At 48.8% G+C, this 21,193-nt stretch overlaps 1 protein-coding gene and 1 long non-coding RNA gene across 2 annotated transcripts in view; both read right to left on the bottom strand.

Annotated features, from left to right (window-relative positions):
• The window catches only part of OLFM1 (olfactomedin 1), a 35,189-nt gene extending 34,154 nt beyond the window's left edge, over positions 1 to 1,035 (bottom strand). The window contains exon 1 of the mRNA XM_055721107.1: positions 480 to 1,035. Coding sequence (XP_055577082.1) covers positions 480 to 545 — 66 coding nt within the window. The 5' untranslated portion in view covers positions 546 to 1,035. The remainder of the gene's footprint in view (positions 1 to 479) is intronic.
• A 12,096-nt stretch (positions 1,036 to 13,131) lies between these two features.
• LOC114016632 (uncharacterized) overlaps positions 13,132 to 21,193 on the bottom strand; it is a 32,396-nt gene continuing 24,334 nt past the window's right edge. The window contains exons 4-5 of the long non-coding RNA XR_003561199.2: positions 15,677 to 15,753; positions 13,132 to 13,266 (exon numbers count right to left, since the gene is read on the bottom strand). This is a non-coding gene — a long non-coding RNA (uncharacterized LOC114016632). The remainder of the gene's footprint in view (positions 13,267 to 15,676; positions 15,754 to 21,193) is intronic.

The following is a 21,193-nucleotide window of genomic DNA, read 5'->3' as shown; positions in this document are numbered from 1 at the left end:
CAGGAGGGACCACCACCCTGCACTCACATCTCGTCCCTGCGGGGACCCGGGACAGGCGGCCCCGAAGTTCGCGGAGCCCGAACCCTGCAGTGCCAGCCCAGCCCGGGGTGGGGGTCCCGCTGCCCGCCCCCCCCCCCCCCCCCCCCCGCCCTGCCCGGCAACTTTCCCCGGCCCCCCTCCCCCTCCCCCCCAACTCTCGGGGGTGACCACGCCGGGGCAGCCCCTTCTCTCCCCAGCTGTGGGGTCCGCTCTCAAGCCCCCCAACCTCCCCCCACCTCCCCCCAAGCCCGGAGGGTCCCCCTGCACCGCGGGCTGAGCAAAAGGGGGATGCCCAGGGATGGAGGGGGGGCGCGAAGGTGCAGCTTCCAACCCCAGTTTTCTTTTGTGCTCTCGAGGTTTAATAGAAAATGGCGTTGGGGAGAAAGGGAGAGAAGGGGGGGCGGGGGGGGTGGGGGGGGGGAAGCAAGAGAGAAACCTACTTGGGTGAGTTCTGTGCCCATCAGGATGAGGAAGCAGAGGGTCAGGAGCTTGCTTGCCGGTTGCATGTCTCGCACCCCGTTCTAGGCACCTTGCATACAGATCACCTCCCGGGCGAGCCTCCCGAGCCGGTCACCGAGCGCCTCGCTGCCTCCTCGGTCCTTTAGTCTTATTATGATTTTAATTTAAAAAAAAAATAAATAAATACCACCCAGGAAAAAAAAAAAAAGACAACCAAATGCACTTAAAAAAAAAAATATCAGAATGATTTTCCGGGCGGTTCTCAGCACCCCCAGGAAGCAATGCAAGAAATCTGCTCAGCAGAGCCTTCACTTTGCATATTTATTGGGATCCCAGTGTCTCTCCTCTGCTCCCGGTGCTGGCTCTCTGGTAATCTTTTTTTTTTTTTTTTTTTTTTAATGGCTCCCCTGCTCGAAAGACATTTGCGAGGAGAAATTCAACGGAGCACGAAACGATTATCTCTGCTATTGCCAAAAGTTTGCCTTGAAAAGGGGGGTTGATGGGGAGAGGACAGGGATTTAAAAAAAAAAAAAAAAAAAAAAAAAAGGAATTGGTAGGGCTGGCTACTAGCAGGGGATGGCTGTGGAACAGGATGTGACATCAACTAAGGCGGGGGAAATTTAACTAAACACGGCAAAAGGGAGAGGGGGAAAAGCAGCCTCGGGAGCGGAGCTGGGGGCGAGCCGGGGGTTAACCCCCTCCCCGCCGCTGGGGAGCCGGCCGAGCTGCCCCCATCCCCGGGGGCGTCTGGGATGGGGGGTGCGGAGGGATGTCACACCCTCTCCCCCCCCCCCCCCCCCCCCGCAAAGTACCAACCCCCACAGATGCCTTCCCAAACCATCCCTCCTGGAGAGCTCTGAGCCACAGCCCCCCCCCCCCCCCAGGCTCAGACCCAAACTAATTCCAGGCAGCAGGAGCATACGCGCAGCAAGGTGCCGACCCTCTTGCTTTGCAGGGCATCCTGCCTTGCACCCACTGCCAGCACCCTGCTGGGGTCCTGCAGGTGCAGGGCGCTTGGCTGGGGGGGCTGCAGGCAGTGCCCACCCCCCCGTTTTCCCTGTGCCCTTCCCAAGTTCCGTGGGGACTGTTGACCCCTCACTTCTCTCTCCCTGAATGTTTTCCAAACCGCAGTTTTCCCAGCACCTTATAAATACTGTGTAGTCTCCGAGTAGATGGCAATGCATCCTCCTCCTTTTCCAGTGGTGAGAAATGTAATGCAGAACTTCTTAATGATTATTGAATGATTTAATAGAAATATTTGCTACGGGCTTACAATTACCAGAGGCCCCACAACAGGGTTTTCCCCCCTGATTGCTCATTGCAAAGAGTTTCTTCTTCTGCAGTGGTCTGGAACTGGTTATTACTGGAGCAGGCGATGGGACCTCTGTAGTGATGAGCTGACACAGGGCCTTTTCCAAGTCCAGGGATCACAGAGCACAGCATTCAGCAGAAACCAGGAAATCTGCAGCATGGTGAGGCTCAGTGGGGACAAACAGCTGAGAATAAACTGGGAAAAAAAGGCTTCCCATCAGCAAATGTCTGAGGGAAGGCTGCCCTGGCCCTCCTAAGAGCTGGTTTCAGCATCAGCCTGCAGCTCCAGGCAGCCCTTCTCCGGGAGGGGAATCAACATGTTCATTTAAAGAGAGCTTAGGAAAAGGCAGTCCAGAGAGCAGCTGTGGGAAAGCTTCCATGTCTGACTATCCCACATAGATCTATTGCTAATATACTTCCCTCAGCACCTCCCTTTAAGGTCAATGCTTTATAGCCCATAAAAGCTGAGGACCTTTAAAAAGCATTAAGCTCCCCTTGACTTTATCAAGAGCAGTGCAACGAGGCCAAAAGCATCAGTGGTACAACAGGGTTTGAACACGTCCTCCCCTCGTGCCTTAGAAGGTTGTTTCTTCTACCATGGGCATCGCCTTCTCCCTGGCAGGGATTGTAGTGGGACAAAAAATATTCCCCAAAACTAGGGAAAGGAGGGAGGACTAGCGAGTTACACGTGGCTGTGTTTCTTTGCTGGGTGCATTGTTTAAAGTACCGTCAAAACCCACCTGAGCAGCTTTCTATTAACCCTGTGACACCAGGCAGCACGTGGCTGACACAGGCCAAGATGCTCCGTGTGAGGGCACAGGTGCAGCTGGAGCTCACAGGGCTTAAAATAGATTTGAGAAGTGCAGAAGGCTAGCAATAGGAGTTTTGTTCACACAAAAATGTTCAGTGATGAGATCAGGTCACCTTAGGTTGCTGGGCCCATGGAGGGTGCCTTCACTTTGGGTGTCTTAGACCTCAGAACAGAAGAACCCCACCTTGTGTTCCACAGTGGTACCAGATGAGGCTCTGAAACCGCATCTTTTCCAAGTCAGTAACAACATGTTGCCAAAGGGGAATCTCTTCTCTCCCCATCCTTTGCTTTTATACACACCTACCTTCATTGACCTTCATGGTAATAGTCACAGCTTGCACCTGGGTAAACGAAAAAAGCATCAGCTCTACAATTTGTTTTAATTTATTCCTCTTTTGAAGTCTTCCTTAATTAATATCAAGAATCTTGTTATTGAACTTGAACTTCAGGCTCCAGACCGTAAGGCCCTGTACAGTACTTCCTCCAGGAAAGAGCCCTGTCCCATGGAGGTCCACTCCCAGGATGTAAATCACAGAAACCAAGAGAAACAAAAGGGAAAAATTGCCCAGTGTGACACAGCAGAGGAACCTGGGAACACAACCTGGATCTTCTGATTCCCACAGTGTCTTACCCAGACTTCGAAAAATACCTTCAGAAATTTGGAAGGGGTTCAAGGTCTGGAGAACCTGCCCATGGAGCATGACTAAAGAGGCTCCAGCTCCTTCACCAGCAAAAGGGAGGGCTGAGAGCAGGCTGCCCAGGGGAAGGTTTCTGTACATGAAGGCTCTTTCATCTGATAAAAAAAAAAGTCAGAGCAAGAGTCCTGTAGAAATAGGACCTGGTTTGTTTTTTGTTTTTTTTTTTTTTTTCCTCAGGGGAAGATAATCAGACTGTGAAATAACTCAGCTGGAGACACGGTGCCCTCTCCACTGCTTGACATAGTTAAATCGGAGCCAAGAGCCTTTCTGAAAGATGCATCTCGGCTCCTCCAGCAATTACAGGCAAGATGCCTTCGATGAAACTCCGCTCTGTGATGCAGGAGAGGAAATCAAAACACCTCTGATTTGTCGTCTTGATTTATAAGATGTGATTTGGGCCAGCACTCTGGGCTCTAGAGCACGCTGCCCTCCAGAGCAGCCCACTGCTGGGATGCCAACTTGCTTTCAGTGCAAAAGCACTACATGGGCAGGGGACGGTGAGGATGGCAGGGAATAGCAGGGGATGGGCAAAGGAAGGCAAGGGACAGCAGGGGGTGGCAGGCAGCCCCTTCCTCTGTGCTGGGAACCAGAGGATCTGCAGAGCCATGACACAGGCACCTGGGTGCTGCTGTGCATTGGGGAAACAGGCGTGTGGGTCCCTCTTTGGCTCTTGACTGAGGATGCTGATGCTCCCCTCAAAGTCAGTGAGCTCTGCCTGACCCTGCCTCTCTCTCTGGGCTGGGTTTCAGCTGATTTCATCCCTTCACAGAGGACCTTGCAGAGCCCCATCCACTGCTTTCCCTGCTTAGGAGCAGATGGTGGCCCTTAATTCACACAGCCTAGTTCTAGGATCTAGATTTAAAGAACAAACCCTCTATTTTCTCCTCAAAGGGCAGGGTGATGGTGTCCCTCATTGGCAGCTTTTAGGCTCTGCAATCTCCTCTCACCTGCCGCCTCTCTGAAAACCTCTCACAGAGCCAGCCTCTTGCTCTCTGGGGTCCTGCTCTCTTTCTCCCTGCTGAGATGAAGGCTATTCCAGGCATGGTGAAAATAGCTTTGCAGTGCTTTATTACCTACAGAAAGGCACATTTCAGGTGCAATTATTTTCAGAAGACCTATTTTCACACTCAATTGTCCTGCCTTTTGTATAAATTCAGTGAAAACGCCTTCCTTCCTGTCTTTTTTTGCACCCTTTCTCCTGAAATTTTGGTGTCAGGTGTACCAGATGAACCTTTACTTGAAGACGTGGATGTTGAAATGCTCCTTAAGCCCGGCCCTGCTGTTTGCTGCTCCCTGCATGGGCGTCTCCTGCAGAAAACCGTAAGAAAGTTAATTTCTTCCTGGGAAGCGGGTTCCCTGCCTGGTTGCTGCAAGCAGCGTGTGATCGTATTGTTACTGCACGATTTCTCTTTGCTGGGACGCCCAGGGATGCCCCACACTGAGGAGGGAGTCTGCCAGGGCTGCCAGTCTCGTGTGCTTCAGCTGATTCACAGGAGCCACAGTGGCTGTCAAGAAGAGCTGGGAGGTGAAAGTCAGCTCTGGCAACACTGATACAACCAGAGAGCAAAAGAAAGTGAACTCAGTGGAAGTGAGAGACTTCCAGCAGCCCCAGGCTGGTTATGATGACAGCAACAGTCCTTCAGCCCTTGGATTTAGCCTCATCCCCTGCTTGTGACACCAAAGAGGGCTGAAGAGGAATCTGTACCTCCAAGAACAACCACAAATAATTTGCACCATCAAAATCCTCACTAGGTTGAAACAGGCAACCAAATTCATGGGACAAGTTTTACAGCTGCTCAAAGGGAGACATGCACATTTTTATTTGTTCTCAGCACAGCTCATCCTCTGCAATCCAGGTGGGAAGGGCTGTGCTACCTGGTGGTAAATACCCAAACTAAGCATTGCAATTGAACTGCACTGGACAATGGCTCCACCAAACACAAACCCCAAGGAGACTATTTCATGGACTCATTTTTGGATATACATTTTTAAAACCTTCCCGTCTCCCTCTCTGTTCATCACTCTTGTACAATCAGTGAGGCCAGACAGATCTTGTCCTCTCCCAGGGCTGCTGGATTGTCTGACGCTTTGATGGTGGTGCTTCAAGGGCTGCCCAGTGTAAAACTGATTTTCCAAATAGACCCAAACTATTGATCCCTTTGTCAGAAAAATGTCAGAGGGAGAGATGCCAGGCACGAGCATCGCTGTCATGGGGCTTCAGAGTGTGTGACAGGAGGACTTGCTGCAAGGACCCCTCTGGGAGCACTCATTCAGCACGCAGCGATGGGTTAGTAGCATCTGATACTCGAGGAGAAGGCAATCTATCCTCAGAGGAAATCACACCTGCGTGATCCTCCTGAATAGCCCATTTCATGCAGACAGACTCAATGATGAACACTTCTGGCAGCCAGAATGCCACCGTGGCTGCCTGTGCAATAGTTCTTCCTCTTCTCTTAGGAATTGCCTTGGGATCCCAGCTACAGATACTGAGGGTCAATTTCTCCATTAGTGGTTTTTACTGACATCAGCCCAAAAGAAGGCAAAACCTGGTGTTTCTTGGAAAACTGGTCCACTCTAGTAGAAGATGTTAATATGGACAGTAGGGGTAGAGTCACCTGAATGAAGCTGTACATCCAGCCTGCCTGTGGTCACTTAAGGTCCTTTTCTTTCTCTTACAAGGTGGAAATACTTTTGGAAAATCCCCCTTTTTTCTTGTTTTACATATAAACTATACTTTTATATAAACTATATTTATACATGATCTATTAAGTTCACAAAACATGGCAGCCAAGGGTGGCTCTGGGCCCTGATCAGACAGTGCTGTGGTCCAAACAGTAAATTAACATGCCTCCTCTGTTTCGTTACCCACTTCTGTAGCATCCCTGGCGAGGCTGCAGGCTCAGCTCTGCTCCCTTTCCAGGGGGAAGGCACCACGATGGGCAGAGCATCACCCTAACATGAGGCAGTGGTTGCTAAGCTGAACTCATCTTCAATAACTGGCCACTTAATGCTTCCCCATTCACACTGGCGGGGTTTTTCTTGGCTCCCAAGGTACAAAGGACTGAGGAGCATGAGTGAGTGGTGGCCATTCCCAGCTCTCGACACAAGGACCGCACTGGGGCCAAGCACGTGCCTCCTTGCAGAGCTGCCTGCACTGGGCTGTCTCTCTGCTCTCGGGGGCTGGTTTCCAGCCCACAGCATCATCCTGCCAGAGCCTTTGTCAGCTCAGCCCCTCCTGGCACATCCCCTTCTCACCTTCTCCACCTGCAGGAGAGCCTCTACGGACATGCAGAGCACACCAGCCGTGAGGACGGCATGGAAAAATCATGGATTAGCCACATTGGAAAAGTGACAACACCCCCTGGCCCCATTCAGATGTGGTAGGAAGGAAGGACCATGAAGTGGGAACAGGGCTGTCCCCACTACAGCTGGCAAAGGGACCTGGAGGAGGTTATGCTTTTTCCTTGGTGTTGAGCACAGGCAGAGCTCAGGGCAAGGGACCCAGTGGCATATTATCAGCGTGGGGAGCAGAGCCAGGGGGTGCTGGGAGCAGCCTCTCTGCAGGAGGGATGCGATGCTTCGGCAAATGCCTCCCTGCAAGCACCGCGGCTGCGGCCTGCGCACACCTTGGCTGCATAATGAATGTCCACACCAACACTGGAAAAGCTGCCCCAGTACCTAGCCATACCCTGAAATCAGCTGAAAAAAACTTAGGGCCAATTTCAGCTGATTTCAGGCATATTTCATGCATTTATCTCCCTCTCTGAGGACCTGATCTCTTGGGCAGTTGGTTTGGAGTCAGGCAAGGCCACTTCCCATACATTTTCACCTGCTGTCTCAGCACTGGGAATTCAAAATGCACCCAAAGGACAGAGGCAATAGGAATGAAAAGCAAGATGCATGCATGCGTCTGAAAACATGACATGCCTTTTTTTTTTTTTTTTTTTTTTAAGAAAACATCTCTTATTCTTTCCAGCTCTTCACCTTCCTGCTCCGAAGTGGGTGGAGGAGCAGACACCACCAGACTTCAATACATCCAGTAATGCTTCAGGGAGACCAAGTGAAAAGAGGTCTAAAACCAGCAGTGTGCATGAGGAATGGTAAGAACCAGCCTTTTCCATCAGAAGGAAGAAATAACACAGCAGCTGAAGAAATGGGGAGGTGCAGAAGACAAATACTAGAAAGGGAACTGCAAAAGACAGGCTTAATGGCAAAAGAAAAACCAAACCCCATCCAGGTTGATTTTTTTTATAACATTTGCAGCTTGTCTCTTCATTTGCTGCACTGAATCGGCACACAGCTGGTGGCGGTGAAGAGGATGGGGCAGTGGATGGATGTGACACAGCAGCCTCGGCGCATCCAGCCTCAGTGCATCCAGCCTTGGTGCATCCAGCCTCGGCGCATCCAGCCAGCTACCCGCCTCTGATCTCCACGACATGCCAAGTCCTTTCCCGGCTGCCACATGAAGTCTCAGATGACCCCAAGGCAAAGTCTGCCATCAACCGCAGTGCCCCAGGCAGGAACAGATTTGTTAGTCTTCACCCTGTCATTTATCTTGAGTTCCCTTCTCCTGGTGCAAACAGCGTGCAGGTATTTTGCCTTTGTGTCCTAGTGACTTCCCAGAGCCTTTACAGGTGTATCCAAAATTTCCAGATGGTTGCACAGCTAGTTCCATTAACAGCATTGTGTCTTCCTTTGCTTTCTGGTACAGTCATATTTTTTCCCTCATCGAACTCTTCAGTCCAAGCCTCACAGTTGGAAATTTTATTTTCCTGCTTTTAAAGAGTAGAACAGTGCCTTCCCAGGCCTCTTCATTGTCCAAATAATTCAAGGACCTGAGCACAAGAGATAAAACCCCATGCCAGGCAAACCTGGCGCAGGAGGGCAGAATTTTCTGGAGCAGCTGGTCACAGCTCCTCTGCAAACATTGCCTTCCTTCGCGGCACTTTAAAATGTTTTTTGCGCTTGATACATTCTCTTCGAAAGAAAAGAAAATCCACATTAAGCAGATTTTAAAGGGCTTGCAAACTTCCCAGCAGCCTTGAACTCACACAAGGATCAACGCTTCATGATAACAAACTCATCTGCTAGCCAAGCCAGGCAAAACCCCTGGCACATTCCCGATGTTTCTGACACCTGGGGGGAATCCACACTTTATACCACATTTTTGTATCAACAAATGGGGTCAAGGAGGATAACAACTAATATCAACACTCAGCGAGCCTAAGCCACACAGGGAAGATTGCCTCGTGCAGTTTAGCAGCCTGATCTCTTTTAAAATAGCACTAAATTGTGCACCACTGCTTGAAAAGCCCCTTGCCTGGGAGAGATTTCAGCAGGAAAAAATAGCTGGAAAAGGTGAGAGCCAAGTAATTTTGCAGAGTTTACCTCTTTCTTTTTATTTGTAGTACGTAGATGACAGGCTATCTGACTGGTTTATGGGGTTTTGGTGTGCTCTCCGAGAGTTTCCGTGGTATTTCTGGAGGGCAGCTATTAGATGGAAAGCAGCATTTGCTACCATTCAGGGTTCTGCCCTCTCAGACATTTTGCAGCTACTGGAAAGATGCAAAAAGCCTCAGACAAAAAAACAAAAAACAAAAAACAAAAAAAAAGGAAGAAAAAGGATAAAATAATAATAAAAAATTAAAATAAAAACAATACATTCCTGAATTTCCAGAAGTAATATTGGCTCATAGGGAGGGAAGTGCAGACAACAGCTTATGTTGCTAAAAAACCAAGTTTGCACTGTTTTGGGTTCAGCGTTTTAGCCAACTGCTAAGAACTTTAGAGTAAATCTCAGCATTTCCCAGGGCCCAGATTGCATATTGGACCATATACCCTGAAATGTTTTTATTTAATTTGAGTCCACATTATGCTGCCTACATATGGTGACACACACATTTCATTTTATGTAGCAGATGCTGCTTTGCTATTGAGAATGTAATATACTGAGTACATTATAGTATCATTTGGTCTAGGGTAACTGCAGTGTTTTTTAACTCTGATTAGCCTTAATTTTAAACCTGATTTCCTAAGGAAATGAAGCCTATGACATCCTGCTCTGTATGCATGCCGGTGTATGCTGTGTATCTGTTCCCTTACCCATCATTCTCCTATTTCTTTAGAGCTCGGGGCCCAATTTCAACACAGTAGGGGAAAACCCAGTTTGCTTCCCCTCACGGTGCACAAAATGACTTCATGAGGGAGATTAAGTTCATGGTGCAGGCTCATGAGTCCCGGGAAACTGAGCTGACATAGCACTTTCCCCAAACCATCAAGCACTTCTGAAAAGTAACGAGATAAGGCTAATAAGGCCATTCTCCAGCAGCACCTGGGAAGAGGTATCAGTCAGGTTGAATTGTGCTGCTCCATACAGGGACAAAAGCCCATCTCTGTTTTAATTAGAAGCTGATTAAGGTCTACAAGTGATTTCAGCTTGGCTAGCCTCCCTGCTAGCTCACCTTGCGGTCCCCCACTTTAATCTGCAGCGACCGGTTCTCCATCCCAGCGGCGACCGCGTCGTGTCGGGGCAGCCCCGAGTCCTGGCGTCAGGCGGGTGATGCTTGGCCATGGCTCTGACTGCATCCTGCTGACTGTGTCCAACCTGCTCGCTCATGTTTCCAGATGATTTCCACCGCATCAGCAGAGCTCCTTTAGGAGGCAGTGGGGCACAGCTGCGACTGAGACGAATGGCACTGGGAAAGCCAGGTGACGCTTTTCTGCAGCTAATGTCAATGCTGCTCTGCACTTCTCTGGCATGTCTCAGCAAAATATCACGAGAGAATAAACAGCAGAATAACCGCATGCCCGTGCCCACCATTCAGCCAGCACAAACAAGAGCTTGGTCCCTCTTTAACAGACCAGACGAGGTGGGTTCTTCCCTCCATGGATCTCCAGAGCTTGGACCAAAGTGTTGGGGGAACAGGGCTGTGTACCGTGGGCCAGCGAGGGCAGTGGGTCTGCAGGAGGACAGGAGCTGGCAGTACCACCACACTGGCCTTGCAGGGACGCCCTCTGCCCCCACGCTGGGCTGCCAGACCTCAGCTGTGCCATCGGCTGTGCCTGCTGCGGTGGAGGCGATGCTTGGGTTGATGCATGGCACAGCCAACACCTCAGGCTCCGCTCAGCCCTGAATTCATGAACTCTGCCATGATACAGTACAGACTCCGCCAAGAATGGCCATAAACAGCACTTAGTGATGCATAATATATGAAAATGGCTCATGCTGAGCTTTTAGATACAGAAGGATTTTTTTTCTCTTAATGCTATTACAACATTCTCCTGCAGCCATGGAAGCACCATCATAAATATTTAAAAGGAGGTTTAAAAGACCCAATCTGTGCGAATTGAATATTTATGGCCACCAACCCCCCGACCTTTAGATTTAGGGTACGGCATACATAAACCAACCTTATTAAACTATACTCCACAGGTCAGCCTGGGGATCAAATCTGAACGGAAATCTCCTTCTGAGCATTTAGCATTTTTAAAGTTCCTAGTGGTAAACAAACAGAGCGTAATAAATAGGGATTCAGTCCTGGGAGAAGAGGGGTGTTCAAGGGTGAGCAAGACCTGCGAGGCCAGGGCTCTCCTCCCCACACTGGGGGAACAGCATCTAAAGCAGAGTGAATAATAGCAGTGGGGTAAACTAACAAAAATTGGCCAAGGTGTGAAATGCAGAGAGAAGTGCAATATCGAGAATAACAGGCATCCCTTCTGTTATTGGAGAGTTTCCTCCAGCCAGCTCTGTTGCCTTGGATTTGCCCCGTTATGGTGCTGAATCCCCCGTAAGACAAAGCCAGGTGTGCTCAGCCAAATCAGGACCTCAGCACCTTCATTCAGGTTTTTCCAGGAGACTTGCTGCAGCTGAATACTTCAATCAGAGCCAATCAGAGATTTTCAAAACCACCGTGCTTCCCAGCTGGCACATTTTTTTTTGTTTGGGTTGTTTTTTTTTTTTTGTTCCATTTCTTGAGAATTATGACTCACGCTCAGTGCTTTCAAGTTAAAACCCCACATTCCCTCTGCTTGCTCAGCTCATCAACCCAGTGCCCGAGACAGAGCCAAACCCACTGTGGAGAAGGATGGGAAGGGGGAGCCCTGCTGCACGTGCTGGCCTGCACCCCAGGAACCCCCTCGCTGCAGGCAGGTGCCAGCACCAGGCAGATGATGCTGGGGCTGGGAAGACAAAGGCAGGAGCTTCTGGGAGCCAGGATTGGACCTCACACCAGATCCATCGTGGAGACACAGCAGAGGGGATGTGCAGTGTCCATGCACTTGTGTGTTAGGTGGTTTGTTTTATTTAGAGTAAGGCAGGATCCTTTCAAGACCTCAAAGGCCCTTCAGATCTATTTGTAGTCAGGAGTTTGAAATGCTCCTCTGATGCATTCATGTATTTGAAAATGAGAGAGAGGCAAGAAGATAAAAGGGAAGAGTTTGTGCGTGGCAAGCACTGACCTGCAGAACCCAGTGCTCACAGGGACCACAGAAACATGGCACCTGATGAAATCCCATTCAAGCTAATGGAAAAAGTGAAAACCGTGAATATTTTCATCCATTTCTATTTGTCCTTGTCCCACTCTTGCCCTTTCCTTTTCCCTGATTTTTTTTGTTCTTCCTCCCACAGGAGAAACCTCCCTTAGCTGCCAGAGCACAGGTAGACAGGGCTGGGGCTGCAGGGACAAGCATTCAGGTTTCTGGCAGTTCATGGTCGAGCAGAACCGTGTGTGCCAGAGCCCATGTGTTAAATAACCCAAGCCCAGCACGGATGAGCAAGGAGCAAGGCTCAAGTGCCATTTAAAGCTTAATGGGGTTGGTAACAAGTGCTGATGGTTCAGTTTGGACAGTCACATTCTGAACTCATTTGCAGCGCGATGCCAGATGAGCACCACTCAGATGCCACTTACAGTCCTTCAGGGAAGAGGTACTGCAGGGAACGTTAGCAGCCACGGTTTTATATGTGTTGCTGTGTTTTCCAAGTGCCATCTTCCCATCTAGCCAGTGGCCAGTGATAATTAATGGGGCAAATGGGCTTTTATTGCTTTTCTGATGATGTTTTCCATGATTCGTGTTCACTTCTGCGAGGTGTTCCTATTCCCCTGCCATAGCGCTGGATTGATTGTGGCACTAAAACTGTCTACCAGGTGCATGTCACAAATTATCCATGGGAACTGGACATCATTTTTCTGACATTCCCAGATTTGTTAGCTGGAATTGATCCTGCCGCTACATTAGCTGGAAAATAAACAAAACCACAGCCAAGCTGGCCGCATGCCTATTGCTAGGAACCTGCTGGAAAAGATAGAAGATCCAATATTGCAATTAATAGGTCCGCAGGGGTGTTTTGAGAAGTGCTTCAGAGTCTTCACTTTGCTCTAAGCCTTTGCAGCACCTTCAGTGCCTCCTTTCAAACTGAGCCAAAAGCTGCTAAGGATGATACCTGCACTCCCAAGCTCGCTCCCCATGGAGACCCACCAGGATCTGCCTTTCTTCTCCTGTTAGCGTTCTCCCAGGACCACTGACAGCTTGGAGGGTTGCAAGGGGTAGCAGAGACAGCTGTCTCCACTCTTTCCACCGCAGTTCCTTGTAGAGACACCGGATCAAAGAAGCCTTTCGCCACCCCGCACCCTGAGCGTGGGTCGCTTCATACCCAACCAGGCAGCAGCTAGAGGTGCTTGTGGGCAGCCAGGCTTTGAGTGAGGGAGCAAGCCTGAAGACTTCAACTTGGGTCTTTCTTAATCCAACTGTTGGTGGTTTGGGTTTTTTGGTTTGTTTTTTTTTTTTTTTTCCAAACCCAAGGAAATATCCTTACAATCTCTCTCCTCTCAAATTCGGATGGTGCCGGAGTTCCTGGGGGTGGAGCTGGCACAGAGGCAAGGCGGCTGCTTTGCCTTGTTTCCCCAGGAAACTCACCCGCCTGCCAAACCCACCAGCAATGTTTCCTGTAGCCTGGGGAGCCAGAAAGAGAAACCGTAATAATTATTTTTGTATGTAAATAGTCGGGAGACGTTCAGATGGGAAGAGCTGTGCGGATCACAGAAGGCCTTCAAGGGTGTAGGAAGGATTAATTAGTGTGAGTGGCTGTAGGATGCACAGAAAAGTGTGCTGGCTTTCGTGGGTTAAAATGGTTGGGGTCCAGCTCTCATCTGGGGTGAAAAAGGCAAAGAAAACATCTGAACAGGTAGAACCAGACCTGTTTATGTCACTAAAGGATCTGTCCCTCTCCTGTAGCTTTTGGGAGCCTCTTTAATAAACTTGGCAGAGGGAAACATTTTATCCAGGCTCTCCAAGGGGATACCCTGGGGAATCTTTGGCACATGAGAATTTGCGAACAGTCTCACTGCTTTGTTCCCTTGTGTGCTCAGCAGTTTTGTCTCCTGTTCCCGCTGTTTTTACAGGCTTGCTTTCACTGTATCCCTATCTCTGAGACTGATGGTCTTGGTGATGGGAAGGGAGTTCAGGGAATTACACCAGTCCCTGGGAACCCTCTGTCCCCTCCTGCTGCCCTAGGGTTTTGGTGCTCCAGCTCCCTGGGTTTTTAGCACCTGCCTGGGAAAAGACAAGGAGCCGATGGAGTTAAGCCATTTGCAGGGAGGGGGAAGGTTATATACATCATCCAAGCAAACCTTTATGGGTGTTTGACTAACAGCTGTTTGTAGGCACTCAGCACATTAGCAGTGATGCTGCCATTTATTGTGCAATCATCATTTTAAACCCTCTCCTTTTCTTCCCCTTACTCCACAATAACCAAAATGGTGCAATAAAAATCCAGCCCAAGGGAGACAAATAATCACCTTTACAGTTTGACCCTGGGCCTGATGTGCTTGCTGCTGGAGAGCTGGCTGGGAGCACGAGGGCTTTTTTGCTCTGCCTGGGGAGGGGGGGAGCAGCACAGGGACACCCCAGAGCTCTGCTGGGACCCTGCCTGGGGTGTCAGTCCCCCAGGGCTGGACCCAAAGGGGAAGGTGTCATTTCAGAGCAATCCCAGCCAAGCCACCTGGCGAAACCTTTCCAGTTTGAAATTGGTCCTGCTTCCCTTTTCTGTCCTCAGGGAGAAGAAAGCCGAGACCATGAAGGGAACTAAGCTGTTATTTTTGCTGGCTCAAAGGCACTCCAATAGCCATGGTTTTTAAAAAAAATTAAATGCTTGCATCCAATTGTATTTGCACTGTGTAATGTCCTTATCCAACGCAATCACTTCAAATCACTGTTCTTCAAATCCTCTGGGGCATCTGCAGTGAACAGAGGGCCCAGGTCAAATATAAACCTTCTGGCTGATTTGGGAATGTGTGTGTCAGTGTTACCACTGCATTAATGAACCATGTAAATCATAGCCAGTTGTTAAATAATGGAAGGGAGAAGGAGGGGAGGGCAGAAGGGACTTTATACCCTTTATACAGAGACGTTTGCAGCTACAAGAAAATCTATGTCAGTGTTGCAACTTGCCAGCTTGGAGGACATAAGTTTTCCATCCAAATATTGCTTCTTCAGAGGCTCTTGCTGCTCCCAAGGGACTCTGTGGAAATTTGTAACTTCAGCGTGCCTTTAGAGGCATTTGCAGAAGGCTAATACGAATGTGAATATTTTTAGTTATTAAAAGAAAAAAAAAAGTAGAGAAAGACAGGTTGCTTGTCTTCTCCTTTAAGCTTTCCCTGCAGTGCTGGGATGCAGGGATCAGACTCTGCCGTCTGTCACTGACTCCCAAATACACAGTGATGGTTCTTGGTTTGTCAATCACCCTTCAGTCTGCACATGATAAAAGCCCAGTCCTGAGAGGGGTTCCTCAGTTCCATGTAATGTACTGTCATTACTTTAATATTAAAGGAAAAGAGAGGGGAACCGGGGAACTGGACATATTGCTTGGCTGGCATTGTATTTTTTTTTCTGGCTGTCTCCCTTTCCTCTCCATCTGTCCCAAGCTTCAACACCCTTTCCATTTCACAGCCCAGAACGCTGCCCTGCCTTGCAGACAGGCTAGCTGGGTTTGCTATTTCACCCCTTCTCGGCTGGATAAACCCCTTTCCATGCCAGGCATTGGGGCCGATGGCTTATGGGCACCAGCTGAGGGGCCACACCAGAGAAGGCACCTTATTTAACAGCCAGGGAGGTGTAAGATATTGCAACTAGAGCAGAATACAACATCCTATCAAGAAACTACCTGGGCTGCCCTAGGACAAGCACCCACCACTAATACACATGTACCCAACGTTAAAGTTACTGTATGGGGAGTGATTTGGGGCCTTTTATACTCTGTTTGTCATGCTGCTCAGGTCACCTGCAAAAAGTTTATATTTCCTATCCATTTTATCAAGGAGACTTGTTTTCCACTGCATTTCCTCTCTAGAAACTTGGCACTTACCTATCCAGTGGAAATCCTTACTTGCTGCTGATGGGTTGAAATCGTACCTTCAGTCTTTTCCTGTCGATACTCCTTTCCTGAAAATACAAACCAGGACGGTATAAGGCAGAATTGTAACTGTAGTTATCGTTTTCCTAAGTCATCTTTACTAAATTCATCGTGATGTTCCTGCCTGCAGTTTGGCTTGGGTTACTGTGGGCAAGGGTGTTTTGGGAGCTTTGTGTTTTGACATCAGCTGACAAAGCAAGTGAGATAAAAAATAAATAGTTCCTAATGATTCTCATCTATTACAAAACCCCAAATGGGTTATTTTTAAAGTTAGCTTTAAATATTCCAGTTTTTAAACGCTGCCAGCAAAAAGAAAGGAAATGATTTTTTGCAGTTCCACAGATGACCATCAGCTGGGTCCCTTCCGCAGCACCCAACATCCATGCTTCCCTCCGGCTGCCACATAACAGCTGGCAAATGGAGCGGGAGCCTGCGTTAGGCCCTCAGGTATGAAAATGTCGAGCAGGGAGACAGTTTGGTTCCAGATCTGGGTTTGCTGAACTGAAATACGCTTGAAAAGCCTTGGAGAAGTGGTACCTAAAAGCTGTGGGTTGGGCTGACTGGTGGCAAAAGAGACTTGGAGCAGCAGTGAATCATCCCAACGCGCTGCGCGTGAGCAAGCCAGTAGCATCGCACCCACTACAGAGCCGTATGTCATCCGTGCACTGATGGGCTCATGCTTTGCCATCCTGATCCAAAGTACCCCGCTAAACACAAGAAGAAAAATACATTAAGCTCATCCAACAACACTGGGACAGTATTTTCTCTTCTCTCCTTATTCTCAGCATCAGATTGCTTAGATCATTTACCAGAGCTATGGAAAGAGATGTGTTTACTTACACCGGCTTGCACTAGGTCAAGTCTGGAATCAGTCATCCACGGGGTAAACAGTGACAATATTTCATGCCCAAGTAAACCGCCTTGTGAAAGAAATGAAGCTTACATGGTGCTTGGGCTCATCTGATCTTTATTTCCCGAAGAGACATATTTCCAGTGCTCATCATCATTATTAACACAAATGTTCAGAACTGCATGCACCAGGCGGCTGCTAGGAAACATCCGCCGCAACAGCAGCCTGAGCGAATTCAATTTGCCCTGCTCTAATAGCAGAGCTGGTCCTTGATTAGCCAAGGTGGGAGCTGACAGATCGGGGTGGCTGGGGGGTTAGCTGCCTTGTTTCCAATTTCGGCTCAGCTGGCTGTGATTGCTCGTGCATTCCCGGCTCCAGAGCAGGGCAGAGCGTCCCTGCATGATGCATACAGCATCTGCAAGTCCCCCTTCTTCAGGGGGACCCAAGAGACTGAGCAACAGAGCAATGATAGACTTGAGCTTACTGGTCCATGATGGAGCTGTCGGCTGGCCGTCAGGTTTCAGGCAGTTATAGCTGCATCAGAGAGGGCTTCAAAGCAGCGTGTCCTTTAACATCCTCTTCCAGTCAACTACGTACAAGAAGGCCCTCCAGTTTATACCCATGCCAGCATCATGCAGCACATGCTGATGATCAGGTGGGAACGCAGGTAGAAGCGTGGCAAGGGGGTGGTTGTCCATAGTCAAGGAAGAGGCTGGAAAAGCACTACTTATTTCAGGGAGCTCAGGGCCAGGCGAGCAAAAGTGGCTGAAAATAAAAACCCTGCCCAAATGTTTTTCTCCAGCTTCTAACCAAGTCAGCTGGCTACTGCATCCCGGGAGCAGTGCTAATCCCCTCAACCATCATCCCTTTCCCCATGACAGATCCTGAGCGAGATGAATTGGTGACTTAGGAAGGAAGGGGAAAGAAAACACAGGAACTGCAAATGAAAGTGGTTTTACTATTGTGCCCCTTGATTAACTAATGCTGCTTGTACACTAGTTTTCTACAGAGAGTGTGCAGCCCTGGTCTGAAGCCTAATGAAGCGTGCTGGCATGTGGGACGTGACTCGACTTACCCTAATTGCCTTCATTACCAGCGTGTCCACAGCAACCCCCCGATTTGTTTTCCTTAGCTTCCCTCTGACCAGCGATGCCTCGCAGTGTAAAACCAATCCATTTCCATCTCTGCCAGGCCCACAGTGCTGCTGCAAGTTTTTCTTCCTATTTTGAGGCTGACATTTGCAAATATATGTATTTATACATAATCCCTTCTTTTGCTGAGGTGTTTTTTTAACCAAGCTAGAATGAGACAGATAGACATTTTTTTTATTTAATAGTGAGATGCCATCAATGCTTCAAGCTTCACATTTTGCTTCCACGGGAGTCAGGTATTTACGTGCTGGAATAATGAACCATCAGCTGAGTTGCTGCAGAGTGACAGGGACATTCTGCATTTTACGGCTTTTTGTGCAAACAGTCCCCAGTCAATAAGTACAGATTTTCTCAGTAGACGACCCTATTTGCAATTGATATTTTCAGGGAAACAGTAAGGTCTGAGCTGGCATGATTCAGGGCAACAGCACAGGGTGAGATGTCGCTGTGTCGGAAATAGCCAACAATCAGTTCAATTGATCCTCATCTAGATGTGGTTCTTTGGGACCTGAGTTGGAGAAATGTAATAACAACATAAATTTCTATTTTCTCTGCTGAGATTAGTGGCTTTGAAGCTCCATTACCCTACTCTTTCTCTGTGATTTGGTTTTTGGTGGTTTTTTTCAGTGTTGATGCCTAATGCCAAACACCTGGCAGGCAGCATCCTCCACCCTGGAGTGGGCTGGTGACAGTGGGACAACACCCCGAGGGGTTCACGGCTCCCCTGCACACACTGTGCAGACTCAACCTGCCAACACAACCAGAAGAGCTGGAGAAAACCTGAAATTTCCACTCCCTGAGTGGTTCTAACAAGTGCAATGAAGCAAAGGAAAGCAAGCACAGAGCCAAGGCGAAGTGTAGTGCAGGGGTTAATAATACCAGCAGCAATGAAACGTTTTGAAATGTTTGATAAGAAATGATTCCTTGCTTCCAGGCTTGCAGTTCCCCTTATTTTTGTCCCTCTTTGAGAGATTTTAGAGCGGTAAGGATTTTAAATACATCCACGTAATGCAGCTTCAGACAGCAAACAGGATTAAAACCCGACTCTAGAAAGGGAAAGGAAGTCAGATTACTTGTCAAAATTAAATTTGCCTTTGGATGCCATTACTTTCTACATTAAAAAGCTCTGGGGATCAGGAGATAAAAGAGCTAAATCCAATGTGGAGACAGGCGCAGAAGAAAACATCAGCCAGCCAGTAATCCAGGCTCTATTCTCTAATAGGATCCTCCTGAAGTCAAAGAAAGTGAGAATAATTATTTAATTCCATTTTGAAGTCTGGCTTCTTTATCGACCCAGCTCAGCATTGCTGTTTCAGTAGTAAATCAACCGGTGGCATGGATTTCACAGCTCTCACCAGCTCCATGAGAAGTTTGCTTTACCCTCCGTGCAGAACAGACCCCACAGGTCTCAGTGGCATTCACCGATGGATTTCACCGCGACTAAAACATGCCCGGCCAAGGAGCAGGGAACGGTCCACCTCGACCCGAGTGGTAATTCTTCACCATAGCCTGTGGCCAATACTTAAAGTCCTCTCTCGGGTATTTTTTTTCTTTTTTAAGGGTAATAAATAAACCCACATATTATGCTGAAGCACAAACGTGCTGTTGCACCTCCTTATGCCACAACCACCATAAAAGCCTGTCCCTTTCCATCTTCCAAAGAGCCAGAGGAACCGAGCCTTTTCTAGCAGATTCTACTTTGTCTTTTGAAGTACAGCCACAGAGCCAAAATTACAGCCTGCCCCAAATATCCTAGCACCTAAAAAACTGTAACCATGGTTGCACAGTCATCTGCAGGCATGGTAATCTGCACAGACACGCATGTATTGACTCAGAGGATGATTTAATTCTTCAGCATGGGATAAAAGACACGAGAAGCCCCGTGCCTTCTGACACACTGGTGGATTCAGGCCAAAGTTTTCTTTAACCCGAGCACTGGACAAAGCTCTTTGGCTACCGCTATGGATGGAATTTGCAATCAATAAACATTGAAGTCTGTTAGGGTTTAGTGTGAAACCGTACACGAGCAGTGCTGGTGGGCACGTGCTCTGGTTGCCAAACCCAGGGAGATCAGAAGATGGGCTCTACTTGGTCTTGTTTAATGCAGGCCCAGATCATCCCAGCAGTTCAGAGGTGGGCAAGAAGCAAGTGCTAGATATAAGAGTGTTATTTTTAATAGGAGAAGGAGAGCAGGCATCTCTGGAGAGCTACAGAGATCATGCACTGGAGTTCAGTTGAACGTGCGTGTCAAACTGCAGGTCAAGAATTATTTATCCAGAGACACTCTCCTACTCTAAAAAGAAATCCAAAAATAGCCTTGAAAAGTAATAGGCCTCTACCATCAAGTAAGGAGAACACAGGCTCTACTAGACCCCAATGACTTTGGGGCTGGAAAATGCACCTTTTTGCATTGAGAGGGCAGCTGTGTAGCTTGTAGGTGATCCAGAAGCTAAGAAAACATCTAACAGGATGAAAAAAATGGCTTTTAATTCCTCCTATGGACTTACTAAGTATTTTTTCCTGCTACTCCTGGCATGTTGGTACTCCAGTGGGGAAGGGCAGGGCAGGAGGCTCCAGTGGTGTCCCCAGCATCTGCACCAAGTTGCTTTGCTGGGGGCTGCAGGACCAAGAGCTGGTGATGCCTGCGGGGGCTGCCTGTGGGGTGGGCTGCTCCAAGGTGGCAGTGACTGTCAGTTGCTGGTGGTGGCCAGGAGGATGGTGCTTCCCACGCACCAGCCATGACAAGTGCTTCCTAGCAGGATGTCGCGGGGTTCTGTGCAGGAGCAGGGCTGACAGCCCCTCTGCAGGGCTCCAGTCACCACGGGCACACTGAGATAGTCCTTTTAATTTCTTTCTCTTGTTTTCCTAACACAGTTTCTCCCCAGCCAGCTGCCTGTGGATGCCTTGTTACTCCTCAGCAGCTGGCAGTGACAGGTAAGTACTTGCACTGGGACATGGAGGGACCAAATGTAGGTCACAAGCAATCCTTTGCACCCCTCAGGAGCATCTGCCAGCACTACTGACTTCTTGAAGGCAGGAAGAAAAGCAAGCAGCCCTCCACATCACTTTGTCCTCCAGCAAAGCCAGACCCAGGGGACCCCCACCACCTCCCTTCCGAAATTAAAGACCTGTCTCTATCCTTCAGATGTTCAATATCATGCACCTACAAGTGGAAAGGACAGCAAGGCCATTGCCACCAACCTTGGCAGCCCATGTCATGGCCACAACTGCTGGCAGGGCCAGACAGACCCTGCCACCCATCCTTCCCGCAGCCCACCGCATGGCCACGAGCAGCGCAGGTGCTTGGCCCCGGAGGGATGGTGCAGAGCAGGGCCTCGCTCTGCTGCATTTGCTTCTCCTTTTGCAACCAAACTCTGTGGCTCAAATGTTTGAACCTGGGGGTATGTTAATTTATACAAATAAGGGCAGTGAGGGGAAAAACTGCAGCAAAGCCAGCCAAGTGGATGC

Source organism: Falco cherrug, chromosome 9, assembly GCF_023634085.1.
Source record: "Falco cherrug isolate bFalChe1 chromosome 9, bFalChe1.pri, whole genome shotgun sequence".
NCBI lineage: Eukaryota > Metazoa > Chordata > Aves > Falconiformes > Falconidae > Falco > Falco cherrug.
The sequence above is the reverse complement of the archived record's forward strand: the minus strand, read 5'-3'. Positions and strand labels throughout refer to the sequence as shown.